This window comes from Bactrocera neohumeralis, chromosome 2, assembly GCF_024586455.1.
Source record: "Bactrocera neohumeralis isolate Rockhampton chromosome 2, APGP_CSIRO_Bneo_wtdbg2-racon-allhic-juicebox.fasta_v2, whole genome shotgun sequence".
NCBI classification, from domain to species: domain Eukaryota; kingdom Metazoa; phylum Arthropoda; class Insecta; order Diptera; family Tephritidae; genus Bactrocera; species Bactrocera neohumeralis.
Genome location: NC_065919.1, coordinates 84,634,370 through 84,656,269, shown reverse-complemented (window position 1 = coordinate 84,656,269; position 21,900 = coordinate 84,634,370). Strand labels below are relative to the sequence as shown.

Below are 21,900 nucleotides of genomic sequence, written 5' to 3'. Positions count from 1 at the left end.
TGACTTGGACTTGGACAATTCCAACAGGACGGCTCCACAAGCCACACAACGATTGTCACAATTGGTGAACGTGTTATCTCACAAAATGGGCGTCTCGGTCGTGCGATTTCACGCCGTGAGACTATTTTCTGTGGGGCTACGTCAAGGCTATGGTTTAAGTCAACAAGCCAGCGACGATTGATGAACTTCGTATGAATATCGAACGTGAAATTGCAGCAGTATCGGCCGATTTATGCTTGAACCGTCGAAAATTGGGTTCAGCGTCTGGACTTCTGCAAGCGTGCCCGTGGTGGCCATGCAAAAGAAGTCGAGTTCAATACATAATGACATCAAATGTAATTTCACAGGAATAAAAAATTTCATTAATATCGCAAACCGTTTTTGTCTTATTTAAAAAAAAAAATTGTAGCGCTCTTATTGAAAAAAAACCGTTATTATAATAATAATTATAAAAATGCTCTTCAAAAAAACAAAAAAAAAAAAAACAAAAAAAAATATTTTTTCTAATTGCAAGTCTATACGTACATATGTACATATGTATGTACTATATGCCCTTAATAATATAATGGTTTGTCAAAAAAGTCTTGCGGTATTTTTATTGAATTGTTTTTTATTGATTTTTTTTTTTTGAATTTTTTTTTATTGAAATTGAAATGAATTTTTGATGACTCATGCCCAGCTCTTGACCGATGCTACGGCTGCTACTATGCCGGTCTCTTTCGACCAATTCAGCGATTTTATCGCAATTTTCGACGACAGGCCTTCCGGAGCGTGGCGCATCTTCGACCACCTCTACACCAGAACGAAAACGTTGAAAGCATCGTTGTGCGGTTGAAATGGAAACTGTATCGGGTCAATAAACTGCACAAATTTTATTGACGGCTTGAGATGCATTTTTGCCTTTATCGTAGTAGTACTGTAAAATATGCCGTATTTTCTCTTTATTTTGCTCCATGTTTGCGACGCTATAACTCACGAACGACTTAAAAGAAACGACAATCAATCAAACACGTGTTAGCGCGTGAAATGAGCTTTCCAAAAAGGTATAGCATGACCCGATGCGACGAATAAAACTAGAACTACGCGCTTTCAGCGCCAACTAGCGAAAATACCGCAAGACTTTTTTGACAACCTATAGTATATAAAATCTCAATTGAATATAAATTATTGCATAAATATAAAATAACTGTTTCTTTTCCAGTGCAGCAACTATATGAATACCATTTGGGCCACTGCAAAAGACTTTTGCGTAGAATTCTAAGAAATCAAGAGCTCAAGCTACGATCGTGTCGATGCAAGTCGGTTGGCTTTCGTTGAGTGCAATATTTTCGTTGATGATTTTACAATAATTGTTCCATTGTATGGAAGCTACAACTCACATGTCTAATCCTTATCCTCTATAAATTTACCAATGGCTTTAACTTTGCTCTTGTTATTGTTGTTTTTCCTGTTATTGTTAATGTTGTTACTTGCTTTTATTCCAGGTTTTCCTAGTTTTAGCTTACATTCGCCTTGTTGTTTTTGTTTTTACAGTATGTCATATTCATCTTTTGTTTTGTTGTTGTTGTTGTTTTTTTACAGCACGTCATATTCATCTTGTTCCATCATTATGTTAATGCTTTTATTGTTGTTGCTTTCTAATCACCGTTAAAATAAACTGTTAATTATGCATAAATTGGTTTGTTTCGTTGAAGTTTATTTGTAACTGTCGCTGAATAACGGTGCGCACTGCGCATGCCCCATTCTTGTTTTTATTATTATTTGTTGTTGTGCACTCCATCATTGGCCATGCATTGAAGTCGCTCGCCACTGCCATATGTTCGCATTTTCTTCCTGCACACGTTGATATCAAAGTCCACACACGCACACACACGTTCGCTTTGGCATTATTTCACTGATAAGCACAAATCAGCGCCGCCAATAAAGTTGGTCCTCCTTTTATTGCAAATCATTTATTTTAATTGTGATTGCGCAAATTATGGGAAAATCCGGCCATAAAGTCATTTGCTACTGTACATACATATGTACACATTTACAAATGCAATTTAGTGTGTGTGTATGTGTAAAGTAATATTTATACTCGCACAACCCGCTGCGTTGATAGTTCACTCCATGTGCCGCTACTTTCCCGCATTTGTCATTTAATTTGTTTGTCCGTCTATGTGTGTGTGTGTGTGTTATTTGGCATGCTCTTAACCTGCTGAGTTGGAGCGTTGCGTGGCGGTTGTCGGTCGTCGGTAAGTGGATGCTTCGTGTTCTTTTTTCGTCTGCTGTCCATTTGACGTCACTCTGCTCCACAGCGAGTAGTATGTATGTATGTATGTGTATTGTATCCCCATTTAACTGTGTACACATAAAGCTGCGCTGTGTGTGTGTGCTTGTTGGGGGTTTGCTTTTGCTCGCTTTGCTCTAGATAGAAGAATGCCAGCATATGTTTCAATTTGATTGTCAAAGAAGCTGTTGAATGGATTCTATAATCCATTCAATGAAGTATACACAATAAAAATGAATGAGCCGAGATAAAAAAAAATCGAACATACTTTCATTTGACCCTTTTGTTCGCAAACTCAATAAATTACTATTAAAAATAGTAGTAAAATCAACAATCAATGATAACCATTTTCTAACCGTTTGAGAACAAAAGTTACCTTTGACGCGACAATGTCCATTGTTAGACGCCGTTATATCTAATTATAAAAAATAGGATAAAAGGGCTAAAGCTGCGCCCTAAAATTTATTTTAATAAAAATAAATCCATTATTTTTCTAGTAGATGCTTTTACTAATCTATGTATATCTCGCGTTGTATAACTCCGATCAGGCTGAGCTACATAAGTATGTATGTATAGGGCGTTTGAAAGATAAGATTTCTTATTAAGAAAAAATTCTCAGACAGTTATTTGACTGAGTACTGTTAGAGCACGCGTCAAAGATGAATAACAGCAAAAAAAATTCGCCATATTTTACAGTTTTTCTTCAAAAATGGCGAAAAAGCAACTCAGACGACTGAAAATATACTTAAATAGCGTTTATAGTCCGTTAAGAGCTAATCATGCGTACCTCTGGTTTCGTCGATTTCGTTCCAGTAATTTTCATGTCATAGATGTTCCACGCTTTGGTGATCTAATTGTCGATTAAATAATGGAAATAGTTGAGTGCGCGGTGAGCAGGCGCAAATGGCTAAGAAGGCTGTGCTATGTGTTTGGTGAGATAGGTAGAAAATCATTTCCAATCAATCAAATTCTTAATTCGGGTCTGTACTGTCATCAATTGAACAATCTAAAGGAAGTAGAAGCGGCCAGCTTTGGTCAAAAGAAGAGAAATTCTGTTTCAGGACACAAACACCGAAATGGCTCACCACAAGCTCTGGGAGCAAAAATTTATATTATATACTGTATAAAATATTTCAATTTGATGAAGAACTTTGTGCGAGAACCTTCGTTGAACAGTACAAGACATTTCTGAGGTAGTTTTAGGTCATCTTAAGTGAAGTTCGATTATCTGGTGTGGAAATGAGGCAATTTTGAGGCTTGTCAGGTTAACTCGTTCTGACTATTAATTCTTCAAATTATCAAGTTAAATGCGTAAATTCATTAAATCTAGCTTTCAATGGCCCCGAGAAAGAAAAAAAGAGAGAGGGAGATATATTAAATTAGTGACACGCGCTTGGATCTGTATAGACTGAGTTAAGCACTACAGCGCAGTGTGCTTCGATAATTATTTCGAAAAACGGATTTTTTAAATTTACTTTGTATGAATGATGTTTTGGGAGTCAAACTACCACCTAATGTAGGCGGAATGCCTCGGAAAGACCAGACTTGACCTCATTGTACTAATCGAATCTAATTACACATTTGAATGCACGCATAAACCCAGTCATCGAAGAACACATTTATTCTGGTAAGGCTCTGTGGTAACTGTCTACAACTAATCTTTTTGAATTTGAATAACCCTTACAACATCTACAACAACATTTTGTTGAAAAAATATTGTCCTTTACTAACAACACCTTTAGCCTTTGCCAGAAGGATAGGCTAAAGATGTTGTTAGTAATGGACAATACTTTATAAACAACACAACAAAACTGAGCAAAGTATTGGATTGAAATGTTTACATACATATATTATAAATACATACAAATATTTTACAGACCACTATACCAACCAACCAAATAAATAATAATTTGAGTTTGAATATCAAAAAATCGATTTTTCGGCAAATAGTTTCGATTTAGTTTAGATTCATTTCGAGGCTCCCCACTTTTTAAAGAAAAAAACGCCGAAACTTCAAACTTAATGGAGAATGTTTATTATCATTTGAAAGAACATTCTTTGGCATTTATTTTTTGAAGATTATCTCTTTCAAATTGTGGCCGCGGCTACGTCTCAGATGTTCCAACCGTTTAGTCCAATTTTCGATGACTCGTTTGAGCAAAACGATGATATCACAGGATCTTGGTGGCCAATAGACCGGATCAAAACTCTCACCGAAGTATTCTCTCAACAAATCCATTGATTGATGAGCTGTGTGGAAAGTGGCGCCGTCTTGTTTAAACTAAACGTCGCCAAGATCACGAGCTTCAATTTCAGGCAACAAATAGTCGGTTATCATGACGCGATTACGGTCGGCGTTGATGGTTGCGTTTCCACCGGCATCATATTAGAAGTTATAGTGAGTGATGATTCCACCGGCCCACAAATCACACCAAACCATTCTTTTTTCTGGATAAAATGGCAGCTCTTGAAGCTCTTCAGGTTGCTCTTCGTCCCGAATGCGCCAATTTTGCTTGTTTACATACCCACTGAGCCAGAAATGGGCCTCATCGCCTAGCAAAATTTGGCTCGAAAGTGTCGGATCTTCTTGGAACTTTTCAAAAGCCCATAAAGCGAAGCGATGTCGTTTGGGAAGATCGAGCGGCTTCAATTATTGTACAATCAGTATTTTGTATGCTTTCTATTTAAGATCTCGACGTAAAATGCGCCAAGTCGTTCCATACGTCAGTCCGAGTTGCTGCGAACGCTGCTGAATCGACTCTCCGTGGTCTTCGTGTACACTCTTAGCTATGGCTGCTACATTTTCTTCACTGCGTGCTGGTCCCGGCCTATTCGATCGATTATTATCCAATAATGAATGCTGGGTCTCAAGATGAGTGATGGTGTTGCGAATAGCAGGCTCAGTAGGCCGATTCTGTTGACTCTAAGTTGAGCGAAGCGCGGCTTCACAGAACGTGAATTTTCGTAATAAAATTGAACGATTTGTGAACGTTTTTCGCGCATAAGTCTTTCCATGATGAAATGCCAAACAATAGTGAACAAAAATAACATGCCAGCTTGACACGACTCACGCGTGATCCGTCAAAAAAAGGCTATGGAAAAAGATACCTCTAGGGGGGTCGCTCGAAAATTTATTGTAATGGGCTTAAAACCTTAAACGCGTCGGTGAGGAACATGGTTTTTGGATTTGAGATATTTTTAAGTAGAAATAAATTCCTAACCGACAGACTTGTTGTCGGAGCTCCTCCTGAGCATCGGCTATGGGATCAATGGGGCCCAACTGATTATTAAAGTACATTGAATTCTGTAAATGTACATAATTGATCTTTATTTTTAAATTAAATGTCTTTTAAAACTTCCAGAAAAACGGTTTTCTGATTTGCAAGTGAGTATAATTCCTTAACAATAACAAATATTTGTGAAAAGTTTGTAAATTAAAATCTAAATTAAAGTGAGTGCTCAAGCACCCTCAACTTCCATACCGCCCTATCGTTTAAAAACTGTAAATAATCAGGAAACTTAATTCTTTGTATCATCCGCTTTTAATTAACCGGAAGTTAGTTACTAAAACATTGTATAAAGCTGAGAGTATTGCTTTGACTTATTGTTATAAATTAGCCGGAGGGGTTTCTAAGTACATCAAAGCAACAAGAGTGGCGAGTTTTAACCGGCAACCTTTGCTTGGAGTGAATTTCGTATGTGTCTATGTGTGTGTATGTGTTTGTGCGTGTGAGTGTTGGTGTGTGGAAAAGCGCTTTTTTGCCAAATAACTGCACGCAGCGACAAGAGCACGAAGGGGAACAGCAGCAAAATACTCTAAGCGCTTGGGGGGCGGGTTGTAGGGGTGTGTGCGCAAAAATTGGTGACGTCTTCGTCAGCAAACTCTCGCGACGGTGCCAAAAGCGTACACCACAAAAAAGGCAGCCACACAAGCGTGCTGATAATGAAAACGACGCCAGTCAAGCAAGACATACATACGAACATGTACATGTTTATATACATTAATATATGTACATATGTGTGCTTGCACGCAAAACTGCTGCATAACTACACATACATGCGCATGCATATATTATTCATTTACAGACATACATACACACTTATTTAGGCGACTGTTTATATTTAGTATACACATCATAGCTGCTTTGCTGCTTTTCAGCTGCTTTGGCGCGTTCTGCCACAGTCAAGCATACATTTAGGCGCACCACCTACCGCAAGAGGAAATTGCGTGGCCGCGTCTGCACCGCGCGCGCCATTCAAACAACACAACACGCACTGAAGTCATCCACAAAGCAATGTGACTGTGGCGCGCGGTGCGTGGGGCGGCAGCGGGCGTTAAGCTGCTGAGCAGATGATTGCCCGTCAATGCTGTGAATGAAGTCCACCAACCAAACAACACGAAGCTGCACGGCACAACAAGTGGGGTTGAATGAGCATTCAACACACACACACACAAACACAAAAAATTCCATGCTTGTATGTGTGCATGTCGAGCAGCACGGCCAGCCGGTTTGATGGGCGGACGCAGCAGGCGCACTGTTGTAACGCGAGCTTTCGTAAGCTTTCGCTGCTGCATTTGCAGACCTGAAGCTTCGTCTGCTTTACAGCTGCTGCTCCGACTGTTTGGTATTCATTATGGCGTCGCTTCAGCAAATGCTGAACAGTTTCGTTCGGTTAGTGTAGCAGTTAAGTTCGTATAAGCGGCTAAAAACGGCACTACACACTTTACCGTCTTGTGAATTGAGTAGAACACAGTGTGAGCACAAATTAACTGCCAAAATATTGTGCAAATTGTAGTGAATTACCAGCCGTGTAACAATAATTCGGTGTAAACTTAAACACGAAAAGTGATTGAGGAGAATAGCAAACATTTGTAGCATACTTTTTGGCGTGGAAGCATATTGTGCATTAGCGAACATCAGCTGTGTTTGCGCAGAGTGGTTGAAAGAGTTTGGCCGCAGTGTACATATGGGCCACAGCTAAATTTGGCAAGTGTCAAAATAACGTTTGGCGTAAATTCGGGCGCAGTGTTGCCTACTCGCGAGTGTGAAGTGTGAATTTGCCCGTGGTGAAAAAAAATCAGTCTGAGCGCACAATTTACGAGCAGCGGACGCAAGGCATTCAGCAAGAAAGTTAATAAAAACAAAATAGTAATTAAATTCAGTGATTATAACGACGTCACCACAGACGATAACGGTAAAACGGGTAAAGAGCAAGGGAAACTGGGCAATAATAAGTGAAATAGTGAGTTTTTCTACGCACCCAGCAGCAGCAGCAGCAGCGGTGACAAGCGCCGCAAGCGTATAAATCGCGGTTTCGATAAGTGTGCAATGGTCTTTGCTGCATGGGGCAATCCTTCGGGCCTGCTCATGTTCCTGGTATGCGCGCTGGTCGTGATCTTCGTCACTAATGTGCCCAGCGCTGTGGCCAAAGGCGGAAACGCTGCTCCGGCCGCGCTCAACGGCAGGAATGACGTATTCACCAGCTCGTTTCTGGTGCGCTTTAGGCGCAGCGTCGACAATGACCTAGCAGGCGAAGTGGCAGCGCGTTACGGATTCGATAACATTGGACCAGTAAGTACCCAATAGAGCGCAGTAAGCAGTAAAGCAAATGCATTATTTTCATATGAGCAGTTTTGCTTGGCAAATCGATTAGGAAACGCAAGTGCGAAGGAACTTTCTGCTGTGCAAAGATTTTGTGTTGCAACTTCTAAAGATAAAATGTGCATTCATGCGTTCAAATCACTCGTCTCATATGTGTGTGTTATGTTTGTGTTTGGTATACTTGCCTTGTCCCTTGCCTGTGGGAAAAATCAATTCGGTTCCACACACTTGCAACATGACAACGTCACATTTAACCCTTGAAATGCCGGACAACACAACGACGACACAAGCGAATGGAAGCCAAAAAAGCAAATTAAAGAAAACAACAAGCAGAAAACAAATAAGCAACGAAAAGCGTAGAAAAAAATGAATAAAGTTCAAAAGCGTCAAGCACTTCACTTCCCCCTCAGTGCCTTTGAAGCGGAGACTAAATGAAACCATACTTACACACACCTACATATAATTATGTATATATATAGATGTATTGTGTCTGTGTGTACGTGCAGAACAACATTGCGGTAGATGTATACCGCTACGTATAAATATATATGTACTTCCATATATGTCTACTCGAAACTTTGCACTTTGCCTTCATATGTATGTGTATGTGTCTACACACACAGCTCGGTGGGGCGGGGGTGGGGCACGTGTGTGGTGTTGGCTGGCGTATTTTTGTGATTTTCATCGCTTTCACAGCGTTGCTGAATTGGTTTTGCATTTAAATTGCCTTGTGCGTGTGCAATGAATTGCGGAGCACACTTTTCGGCAGTTATTCTTTTAATAATACAACAACAAAAGCAAGCGCAGCGCTGAAAGAAAAATGTTTGCAAACTTTTAGCCTCCAACGTACGAGCCCCGTATTTGTGTGTTGTTTGTGTTTTTGTGCATAAGCCAAATTCTTTTTAATAAGCCACAAAGTCAGCTCTCTAGCCACATTGCTAAAACATTCGTAATTTTTATGCAGTTTCATTGAAGTCAAGATGAAAAGCGAATTTCTCGAATATTATGAATATAAATGGAATTATTTGAAAATATCAAAACCCCACGCAAATCTGTATGTTTGTGCAAAGAATTTTAATTTTTTTTTTTTCAACAGAATTGAGGGTGAGTTAGAAATTTGTATTTATGTTTGTTATATGTTTGTGTTAGTAACGTATGGTTCATAGTGTACGTAGTGGTCTAAACGCCTACTCAGATTTTGTTGCAACAGTTTGTTTTGCGAAAAGCTTGTTGAAGGTGCTATTAGTGAGAACTTGCTTTAAAATCCTAATTGCTGAAATGGGGAACATTCGAAAACAGCACGTAACAACGGTTATTTTTTGCCCTAGGTTTCTTATAAATAGATGTTTTGTAAAAATACATTTCATAAATATGGTAGTCGAAAAAGTCCTTTCGTATTTCTAATCAAACTCCAAGTATTTTGTTTTATATTTATACTAACAAATAAATAAACAAAAATGTACCAATTTGCTCGACCACTTTTTGCCATTTTTTCGCTAGAGACATTATTCCAACAGTGTAAAACTTTCATCAGTATAAATCGAAATATCGAAATTTCCAGAACGAAAGCGAGCAAACCATTGTTGTGCTACACGAACTGATACAGCATCGTCTCCGTAAACTTCACAAATTTCATTTGTGGCTTGCGTGGCATTCTTCCCTTTTTATACAAAAATTTCAAAATATAGCGAATTTCTTCATTATTTTCACTCATTTTTGAACAGCTGTAACTTTTTTCAACTTCCCCGAATTTAATTTTTTTTTGTTAAATGAAGCTTAAAATCTCACCTTTCCAACACTGTATGTATGGTATGACACAATGTGATTGGTAACACTGGAGATATACGACTGCAACGACATCTATTATTAAATATTCCAGTCATTATAGTAAGTTCACCTCGGAATTCGATATACCCATTTCGTATATCGAATTCCGAGATTCTTACCTAATTTAAGCTTAAATGACTGGACTATAAAATACGAAAAGACTTTTTCGACTTCCCAATATTTCCTATAAAAACTCATAAGAGACACGGCAAAAATGCAAATTTCTGTCGCCGACGGTCAAACGCTTTTAGACAAAACTTTTTCGGTTTTATTAGATTTTGCCACAACTGAGATTCGAACCGTATAATTTATTTTTCATATAAAATATGCCAGGGTTTCCCATGTACATAAGCCGATATTTACATACAAAGGCTGAACTGATTGGTAGTTTTCTTGCTTAAGAAGTGCAAAGTAATATATGTACGACAAGTGTTCAATATATAAGAGAAATTTTCTTGTTTTGAAAATAATAATTATTGCTTCGTCTACATTAATATTGTCGTCTTCAACATAGTCCCCTTTCGTTATTATACACCTATACCCGTTTTTCTTCTAATCGTCGAAACTCTTCTCAACTCGATTTTTGGGAATGCCTTTAGTTCTTTCAGCGATATTCATCTATCTTTAAGGTTCTCTTTATTTTTAGAATTTGTGACTGGGTCATCTTTACTGTTATGTTATGTGAGGCACGGCAAAAATTTCCATTCATTCTCATTGATTGGTCAAAAATATTGCATTTAATTTTATATCACAAATCTATGCAAAATGGTAGATCGTAGGTACCCAAAATGTCTATTGGCATTCGATAGAAGAGACTGTAGGAACATGTTCGGTATACTAACTGGTCACTGTCCCGGAGCTGACAGATCGAGAAGACTGTTGGAACTGTCTAAAGCAAGGCACCAGGGAAGCAATGCAACGTCTCTTGTTAACTTGACCCGCATTGACAAGACTACACTGTAAAAAAGAATGTAAAGAATACTCCTCATGGACATAGTAACTGAACTCTATTTGGTATCGCAAAGGACCAAAAGTAGCCTATACGTGGCTCATTGGCCTACCAGATTAACCTAACTTAACCTGGCATATCACAAATCTGGAAATATTTTCAGTTAAATCTTGCCAGAAACCGACTTTTAACCAAATTTCGTAATTGAATAAGTTTTTGAATTTTAGAAAACATTTATGTTATTCTTCTTTTTTTTTAGTCCTTTTCAAAGCTGTAAACTTTATTAATAGTTTTTGTTAAAATTTCCATAGGGAGACCTCCTAATAGTAACAGATCATTACTGGTATCCTTTTATTATTATTTTGATCTGGCAATTCGAAATTATGTTAATTTTTATAAAGAATTTAAAGTAGCGCAATTGCTTACAAACAAATGTTAATAGTTACTAAATAATTCGACTTTAAAAAAATAACTGGTTCACAGACAACACGTTCTTTAATAATCGATGAAGAAATATCTAATAAAATATGATATTAGTTAAGAGAATGAGCTCAATGAAACACGGAAATTTTAATATTAAAATATAACTTTTATTCCCTGAAAAGGGTAGATTAAGTTTGCCACGAATTTTGTAACAGTCAGAAGGAAACCTCGGAGACCGTATAAATGATCAATGTGAAGACCTTTGTTGATTTAGCCATGTCCGTCGGTATAAACGCGAATTGTCCCTTCAGTTTTTGGGATAATGCTCTGAAATTTTCCATTTCTCATCAAGGAAGCTGTTCATTTGTAGGTGCCGACGGTATTGATTGTAAAATAAACTACAATGGTAATGTGCAACAAAAGTTGTATGACTTGTTTTATATAAAATTTGACTTCTCTAGACTTGTGCTTCACTATGTGAAAATGCGTTAACGATTTTAGAATGTTTGCTTTATGTAAATGGCGCTTAAAAACTGTAACCTCTAAAGAAATTACGAGCGCATGCCAATTAACTGACAACAGGAGCCTATTACGACGTAGTAAAACGGCCATAATCAACCGTGGGTGCCGTTATGCGTTGGTGTTGAAAGGATATCATACCTATTCACATATATAAATACCCACATAATGCTCTAACCTCACTTTTTTCTGCGTTTCTGTGAATTTCGCTTACCGAATGTTTGACGATTATTATCGATATCGAGTTATCCTAAGCTGAGCAGGATTACGACACAATGAAATGGTTATGATTGCTTTTGCATGTTTCTGACAAAGTGGAAACTTATCCATCACAACTTTGACAATGCCAGATTGACATTTGTTTACACTATGTACATGGATACATATCTACATATTCATAGTATTCATGTACTCGTTTATGCGAGTGTTTTTCGTTCATTGACATCGATTTTGCTGCTTTGAACACAATGAAATATTTATTTGCGTATATGTAGGTAATATTCATATAAATAATAAAGTGGTTGTTATAGTAGTTATACGCCTTAACAAAACATATACATGTAGTTTCAACATATGGCGGCGGTTTCGAGAATTCCTGCCGCTGTTGTTGATTTTTGGGTATACCAAACAACAAATTTTTGTTATTGTTCTCTGGAAATACTCTAAAAATCGTATCAAATGTAGTCTACCACATACTCAGTAGTCTTTCCTATGCTTTTGATCTAATTATACCGAAGGAACTCTATATAAAAATGTAGCCTTTGTGAAAGAAAACGCTGTCTACTCCTGCTTCTCCTCGTTCAAAAAACATAGTTCCATTTTACCCTCGCTGAGATATAATGATTAGAACATTTTTGGGGAGATTTGTGAAATCTTCAGTGAAATGATTCTACTATAGTATGCAGTTTTACACTGTATTGTCAAGCATAAAGATGCGACGTAATTAAGGTTTAGAGACTTCAATCAATTGCGAGTCTTAATTTGCTTTTTTTCCTTATAAAAATTATCCAGAAACCCAGAAACGTCAGCATTTAATGTCGAATGTTTATTATCGTTCGAAAGAACATTCTTTGGCATTTATTTTTTGAAGATTATCTCTTTCATCCATTTCGACTGGTAACTGTCCGCATAGACTTAAGACTTTATATATCACCACAGGCAAAAGTTTAAAGGTGTGGCCCAAAACATGAAATTATCTGTTTACCGAAGTGTTATCTCAATAAATACATTGATTGATGCGATGTGTGGGAAATAGCGCCTTCTTGTTGAAACCAAATGTCGTCGAGATCATGAGCTTCAATTTCAGGCATCAAATAGTTCGTTATCATGATGCGATAACGGTCGCCATTGACGGTTACGTTCTCACTGGCATAATTTTTGAAGAAATAGGGAGCGATGATTCCACCGGCCACAAACCATACCAAACTGTTGTTTTTTCTGGAAAAAAGGGCAGCTCTGAATATCTTCGGGTTGCTCTTCGTCCCAAATGCGGCAATTTTTCTTGCTTATAAAATAAAAACTTTTCTTGTACAAGGATTTTATTCGGATCGTTCAGCTTGTATTGCAGCTATCTGCTATACTTGTCTGTTAACAGTTCCAACAAATGAATAACTTCTTGAACACAAAAGGACGTTTGTCAGATTTTAGATCCATACTTGAACCAATTGTCGAATTACTTTTACCATTGCGATTGAGTTATCTCCAAAACACGCCATTTGAACGCAACAAGCACCTCTTCAGGTGTGATGAGCTCTTAGTTTATTTTTGACGGAAATAAAAAAAAGTCATCCGGTGTCAAGTGTAAATTACATATATGGAGAATTACTCTTCAAATCAACATTTTGAGTGCTCAAAAATGGAGTTTTTTCAGCCGATGTATGAGAACTAGCACTGTTGTGGATCGACTCACCCGTCTTCTGCGGTTGGTTTTCTTGATTTCTTGAAAGACAACTGGCAAACAATCGGTTCTATACCACTCAGAATTTACTGTGCTGGTTTGCTCCAATGATATGGCTGCGACATGTCCAGTTTTTCCAAAAAAAATAGGCAACCATTAGCTTGGAAGTGCTCGTGCGCGAACAACTTTGTTGGATTCGACTTATCTTGTATCACTAATACAACTCATTGCTGTTTACTTTCGGACTTATACGCGTAAATCCACGATTCATCATCCTTCACGATGTCGTAGACGTGTTTCGAAGCATCGCTATCGTATTTTATTAACACTTCTCTCGACCAATCTACAAGAGCTCTTTTTTTTAGCGATTGACAAATTTTGTGTCATCCAACTTGAACAATTTTTTTTTACACTGAAATGCAGGGTGGCTGTATGCAAGTCCCAATAATGTCCATAGTTGTTTTAAGTGACCTATCGTGTAGTCACATGACGTTCTTGCAATATCAGTTTGCGCACAGCATCAATAGTTTCCGGAACAACAACTGAAGGCACAAAAGAGCCTAGGTCTCAATGCAATACCTCATTATTAACTATCTATCTAACAACTGATTTCGGACGACTTTCACGAAATTTGTCTTGTAGTGTTCTACGTTCTCGATTGAACTCACCATACCATCTATAAACACTAGTTCGTGATGGAGGAACTTTGCTTCATTTGACTTCTTGGTTATGCCACTGCTATTATTTCGAACACAGTTGTATGTATACATATATATTTTTATAGGTTACCACGTTTTCTTCTGGGTGTTACAAACTTCATAGTAAGCTTGTTACATCCTGCGCTGAGTATAAAAAGTAAATTATACGCGAGTGTGCGGAATGTCAATATCAATACAATCATAGTATTTGAGCATCCGATTGTGAATATTTACGATGCTGAAATTGCTCTGCTTTATGTGCAGTGCCATGTTAGTTTTAATACATGCGAAACGTGTGCTGCGCCATAAAATTCTTGTTTATACTCGTAAATAGGCCAATAAGATTTTTTTCAACTTTGAACTATGCATTTCCTGTGGGTTGACCGATTTTCATACACTTTTCCTACCTATTTTGCATCGATATCTCTTCAAAGTTTACACCGCCCGCCCCGCTTACCAAACCAGGTAACGTTTTGCCTTTTTAACGGTGTTTTCTGTAATGGAAAACGTAGCTGGCACAACATTTCACTCAGCTGACAGAGCTGTTTGTTGTTTTTTGCATTACATTTACCGTTAATTAGATTCGTTGCTGCTCTTGTAAGACCGGATCGCCGGACGTTGGTTTCCGTTGCAGTTTTTTGTGCCGTCAGCGACCGTGTTCCTTCAACGCCGGTGTGGTGCACTGCACTGCCAATCGATGGAGGTTCAACAGATGCATACATTTCAGGTAAAAACATGTATGTGCAGCGTGTGTTGGTTTTGACGTCGCCCCTTCGTCAGTTATCGTCATCAATGCAGAACTTGACGCATTCGCACCTACATACAAACAAACATATTTGCGCCCTAATCAGCTCGGTAACTACGCAGCAGAAGCAATGACACAAATAGGTCAACCTTGGCTCTGTGGCCCAGCGAAGTCCCCGCAGTGCTTTCATGGTGCATTCGTGTTGATCACTAACCTCTTGCTCGTGCCGCCCCTTGCTGGCGTTAAGCAACATTTGTGTCAACATTTGTCTTTTAACAGAACTTTATTGCAATGTTTTTGTTTCAGCAAGTACAATAACAACACTGCGGTAGTGCAATATGCGCGTAAGTACTGGCCAGCCTTTGCCATAATCCCCGCTGTCGCTTTATAACTGCGCTGCGCTGCGTCGGCATCCACCAACCAAAGTTTAATTTGCTTCTTCTGCTTTCGCACAAAAAACACACACACACATATATATGCATGTGTATATAAGAGTTCGTGTTTGTTTGCGTTCAGTTTCCTTTCTCTGCGACATTTCTTTGAGCTTTTTTCAGTTTTACTTTTAATTAAATGTGAAAATCTTCGTCCGCCATTGAATGCATGAAGAAAATATATCAGCTCACATACACACACGTATTTATATGTATTTATACTATATAGTTTTAAATAAAAAAGCATCCACAAAAGTCAAGTCAGTAATGGCAATGGGAATATGAGCAGCACCGCAGCGTCGACGTCGCTCGGCAAGAGCTGGCAGCCGCATCATCCGCATCCCACAGAACAGCATGAGCCCGTCTCTGCTTTCTTTGCGTTGTGCTGTCAGCTCTCGAGGAGTTCTACGCGGGTTCTGCGAATGGCAGCGCCAACAAAGGCAAGCCTCGCAAAGGAACGTGAGCTCTAAGGAACCAGTCTTTGCAATAACAATAAAAGTATTTGTGTGGTCGCTTCTGTGATTAACTGTGATATTAACAATAAGTTGCGTGTCTTTTTTTTTTGTTTTTGCAAAGTGTCCTGAATTTCCTTTCACCTATTCGCTGTAAAGACTTACTTGCTTTCTCGTCGTCCTTTCAACTGATTAAATTTCATTGTGCTACATTTGTTTATCTACAAGTATGTCTACAAGTACTATACATATATTGTCCATAATATTTTAAACCTTTTTATTAACCTCATTTAGTTCATTTTTATGCTCGAGGCACGTGTTGTATAGGCCTTCTGTTAGTGTTGCTTCCTTAGCAAGTGTAACGGATGCTTTTATTCATTTCGCGAGAGAAAGAGCTAGCCTCTTAATTTGTCTATGTAACTGTTTACTTGAGCTCAACCTTGGAACCAGCGTCAACACTGAAAACAGTGCCAGTTTAAAATCTAACCTTGATTTAGGCTGGTCGCCCGCTGGAACTCTTTTTCTTAGAAAGACGATATGCAAAAGAAGAACTTGTTTACAGATGGTAGTTATTACGAAGATCCCCATATTGGGTACACGATAGATAAGATAAATAGATGAGGATTGCACTTACAACGATCCACTTAGTCCCAGCATATTGATAAATTCCAATATACTGTTTGGAGCTAATGAGGAGATGAAATCCCTATTTAGAAACATGGATTCAAAGGCCTTTATCCTGCGTCTGCAGACTTTTATGCAGTCAATTAGCAGGTGTTCTGGAGTTTCAGGCTCCCTGTCGCAGAACCGGCACAAGAAGTTAGGCCCATGTTATGCCAGTGTAGAATGCGACAAGTAGCCTGAGTTTGTCCTTAGGAAGGTTGATTACATATTTAAACCTTCTGAGGTTGTAACCCTCCATTAGCAACATGGCATGGGACACGCCTTGGAGTTGTTGCTAATACCCTCTCTGCCTACTCCTTCCTCCTTTCGGAGCAGCTCCTTTGTGGGATGAGTGAATGAATGCTTTTGTGACCGGACATTCAGATAAGGTGCATTTGGTTACATTCCACTAGAATATTCAGCCGTCCTTTACACTCCTCCATCAGTAGTGATTTGCTCGTAGGCTGAGATTAATTTAAGTGCCGCTTGACTGTCGATAAGCTATACGTTCGTTGCGATAGTTGCGTTGAAGGTTTATCTTTACAGTTCGACTTATGGTAAAGGCGTCTGTTTGAAATATGCTCGGAAAACTTCCCATAAGTATGGAGAGTTTAGTGCGTGGTTCTGCGACTCCCAACCAATTCCCTTTGACGTTTTCGAACCTTCCAGGTACCACTTAATTGTACTATCCCTAATCATTCTGTTGAACTTCTTAGTGGTGTATCGTGCGGCGTATCGTGCGACTCCTGGAGCTGCAGAGCTCAATAGAGAAGGTAAAATCTTCTATAAGATTGTACAGCCGCTGGCGTACGCAGATGATATTGATTATCGTCGTTAATTCTGCTTTATTTAGACTGGGAAGGAAGCGAAGCAAATGGGTATGGTAGTGAACGAGACGAAATATTTTCTTTCATCAAACAAACAGTGTTCGCACTCGCGACTTGGCTCCCAAGCCACTGTTGACAGTCATAACTTTGAAGTCGTAGATCATTTCGGCTGTCTTGGAATCAGTAACTTTTGCCAACAGGTGCTACTTGGGACTTAGTAGGCAGTTGAGGGGTAAAGTCCCCTCTCGACGATCAAAAACCAAATTTTACAATTCACTTATTATCCCCGTCCTGCTATACGGTGCAGAGGCATGAACGATGATGTTATTAAATTAGTACTAATAATGCCTGCTCGATCTGCGTCGAGTTTATTTATAGTCTACCTAACTCCGATTATAGTAACTTTTATCTAGTTAACTTACAATTTGCTAGCGCTTTTAACATGCAAAATAGCCATAGTCATACCAAGTTTTAATGAAAATTTGTCTTAGTCCTTTATTCCTATGCCAATGTACTTATTTTATTAATATTTCAAGAGCACAAAAACTGATGAAACTAAAATATATGAATAAATATACATATAAACATACATATATACATATGTGTCTATCTACAATAAGTAATAAAATCAAGAGAAACATTTCGATGATTTTTATATTCGCATCCTTATCTGAATACCAATATATGTATGTATGGTATAAACGTATAGAAATCTAAAAATATACATACATATCTACTTGATTAGCTGAGAGTTAAGTTGATAGCATCAAATATTATCGAATATATCAGCCCACTGCCACAAAATTGACTGATTGGTAACGTCATTAAGTGTTCACTTTGGCATGGGGCGTAAATAAATCGAGGCCATAAATGCTTTTGAAAACGATCAGCGGAAGTACATAAATATAGTCGCATAAAATTTGGGCGCTGAAACGATGAGAACAATCATTTGGTTCTACAGCTAGACAACCAGTCAATAAAAATGGTGCTTAAATCGAAAGCGACATATTTCTAGGAATGAGTAATAACAAAATTAATCGTAACCATTGAAAAAACCGTTATGTTTAAGAAATCGAATCTACGTATGTACATTTAGTATAGAGTCCCAAGTGGAGCGTAGAGTCTCAACATGATTATTCCTGATTTTTCATCAGAGTGCGGCGTGGCATGCTAGTGCTGTAGTTGGTGTATTTATGTAGACTAATTTAAGAATCTCCATCATCAACGGTACTCGTTAAAAGCAATCATCGTCTATAATAACATTTGTCTACCTAGCAAATGTGTTTATGAGTTATGGGTTTTGCGTTATTATTGTTGTTGTTGTTGCTTTTATTTGTTTGTGTGAAAAAATTATTGGCAATTTGATGGCATCATTTGGGAAATACCAATAAAATCGAAGATTTTATCGCAACGTGTTGTAATTTCCATAGACATGAGGGCTAAATGCAAATAAGAAGTAATAAATATTATTAGTGTACCTTCGTAGAGCTAGAGAATCTACATATAAAAGGTGTATTCCCATCGGTAGTGTGGGCTTTTATGAACTGAAACCTGTTTAAGTTTCCAACAAGTCGGAAATTTGCAGCAATTTTTATTTCTGACTTTGTATTCTTGAAGTTGAAATTCCAGGCCACTTGATCTGATGAAATTTTGGCAAGAACGTATACGTACTTCATATGCGATTTTTACGATTATCGAGTCATACAGCTTCTTAAATATTTAAAAACAATGCCAACCCATGTATCGAGTAGATTTTCAGAAGAGTGTTTTATGAGACAGACTCTTTTGTAGGTAATACCTTTATTTTTGGGTGTCATGGTTTCGATTCGCCTCAAAATTTTTCAATGAAGAACTATAAGCTGACATATACTCTGTAAAATCATATTTGAACCTTTTCCTAATACATTCGAATTTTATTTAGTGTTCGTCCGATGACAAGATCTTTTTTGTGAACTTATTTCGAACTAATTTATAAGGCATGTTCGAAAGGGGTTATGGAACATTATATTATATTTGGTAAGATAATTTTGATTGCCTCTACGACTCTTCTTGACTCTTCTCTTTCTAACTCTTCTAAGTAATATCTTATTTAACACACTTTAAGATATTTGTTTATTTGGAAACATATTAATCTCTATCCAACTTTAGAGAAACTATAGGCTAGATTAGGTTCATCGGTAGGCCGATAAGCCATGCATAGATCAGGTTTGGTCCTTTGCGATATCAGATGGAGTTTAGTTGCTAGAGGAGTAGTGATCCGTTATGACGTCTACGCTCTGCGACCTCACTATTGATACCTACTCCAGTGTATCAAACCGTGGGATCCCCAGATGCTTACAGCGTAGTCTTGCCAATGCGGGACGAGGGCACAAGATATGATCCATGCAGTCTTTTCGCATTCATCCGCTTACACTTATATACTGACTTTTTGAGATATCGATTGGAAATTGTGCTAACTCCCTTTTCTCCCCAAGACTCTACTATTACACATTTGTGGCAAATCGCTGATATCTGACCACTATAGCATATAGCTGCCATACAAAAGTACCAAAAGAACGTTTATATCAATTATCATTGGTAGGGACATCTAGCAAAACTTTCCCGTTGGATATAAACCGTTAGTCGGTCTCGTTTTCAGTTTTAGCTATACACGGTGTACCGGTAAGAGATTAGCGTTTTTTTGTGAAAATGAAATACTAATTTTGGATGGGATACCGCATTTTTCGACTTCTTCGTAAGAATCGAAGGGGCCTTTGGTGATGTCTAAAAAAATGTTTACAAGTGGTATAGTGAGTTTCAAGCCGGCCGTGAACGTGTCGAAGACGAAGAGCGTCCAGGGCGACCATCAACCTCAACCGATGAAGCTCACGTTCATCAAATCAAAGATTTGGTGTTGAAAAACCATCGATTAACAATTAGAGACCTTGCTGATGAAATTGGCATATCGAAAGGCTCAGCCAATACTATTTTGAAGGATGTTTTGGGCCTCAAGCGCGGCAAATCTCGACTGGTACCGAAAACATTGAATTTTTTGGAAAAAAGGCGTCGCGTTAAAGTGTCTGGAACTATGCTTTCCGACTGCCAGGGTGTTATGAAACGCATTATAACTGGGGATGAGAGTTGGATCTATGCTTACGACCCCGAAACAACCGATCAATCGAGCGAATATCGTGCCAAAAGAGAGCCGAGACCAAAAAAATCGCGACAAAGTCGCTCAAAAATCAAGGTCATGTTGACTGTTTTCTGTTTTATCGTGGTGTTGTGCATTATGAATTCCTTCCAACCGGTCAAACAGTCAACAAGGAATATTATTTGAACGTTATGCGTCGTTTGCGTAACGCTATCCGCCTAAAAAGGCCGGAATTGTGGAAAGACAATTCTTGGTTTTTACACCACGATAATGCACCATCCCATACTGTCCTCGTAATTCGTGAACATTTCGCCAAAAACTCAACCCATATCGTTCCGCAACCACCGTATTCATCTGATCTGGCGCCGTGCGACTTCCGGCTGTTCACCAAGCTCAAAAGACCGCTCCGGGGACACCGTTTTTATACGATAGAAGAGATTCGAGCCGCAGCGAAGACGGAACTGAAGGCCATCCCGGAAAGTGACTACAACCAGTGTTTCGAAGATTGGAAAATCCGTTGGCATAAGTGCATTGCATCGGGAGGGGATTACTTTGAAGGTGATGAAATTGATTTGGAAGAATATGGCACAGTAGTATGTATAAAATTTCAAGTTCTCAAGGCTGTATCTCTAAAACTATTACTCGGATCAACTTGAAAACTTAGGACAATATTCGAGAGGTGTTGTGGAATTTAATAAGCCTAAAAAAACAGATTCTTTGAAACCCGTAAACCCATGTAACCCCTTCATACCGGTACATCTGGTACAGTTGTTATAAGGGATGCACCTGGAACGGTATTATAATATAACTTTGGTGCCACCGAAGTTAATTTGTTTTCCTTTTCTCCGATTTTTAGCAATATTTTGCTGTCATTAGAGCCTTATACATATATATATCAACCGGTATATATATTTTTTATAGCAGCATGACTAGAAATATTAAGCGAGCATATTGACGGCTTGATGAATCGACACAAAATAACCCTAAATGAATCATTGTTTTTACATAGACATAACACCTAAACATGCAGATTCGTAGATATTTTATGAAAGATAATAAATTTGTACTTAAGTGCTGCCATTTTGCCTAATGCATTGCTGATTAAACCTGCACCTTTGCTTATATGTATGTGTGTTTACAGATATTCGTGTAGGTGTGTGTGCGCACTCATAGAGTTATGTAAATCAAATTTTTCATACCAAAATAAGTGTTGAAGATATGCAATATTTACAATCAATGTCAGCCCACGCTGACGTGTACACGACATTGATTTCCTTATCACTATAAGTGCGTGCGCGATAACTGGTTCCAACCCGCTCCGTGAATGTATGTATGTAGTTGTGTATTTGTTTGCGTTCGCTACGTGCATAATGCCGTAAGTACTTAAGCGTCAGGCAAACTCCTTTTTATTATATTCTATAAATCAGCTTGTATACTCCGAATGCTTTCTAATCTCGCTAAGCG

General features: G+C 38.3%; 1 protein-coding gene across 1 annotated transcript in view; it reads left to right on the top strand.

Moving 5' to 3' along the window:
* The first annotated feature begins 6,925 nt into the window (after positions 1–6,925).
* The window catches only part of LOC126751709 (neuroendocrine convertase 2), a 65,374-nt gene continuing 50,399 nt past the window's right edge, over positions 6,926–21,900 (top strand). Inside the window, exon 1 of the mRNA XM_050462182.1 lies at positions 6,926–7,845. Within this exon, the coding sequence (XP_050318139.1) occupies positions 7,603–7,845 (243 nt within the window). The 5' untranslated portion in view covers positions 6,926–7,602. The remainder of the gene's footprint in view (positions 7,846–21,900) is intronic.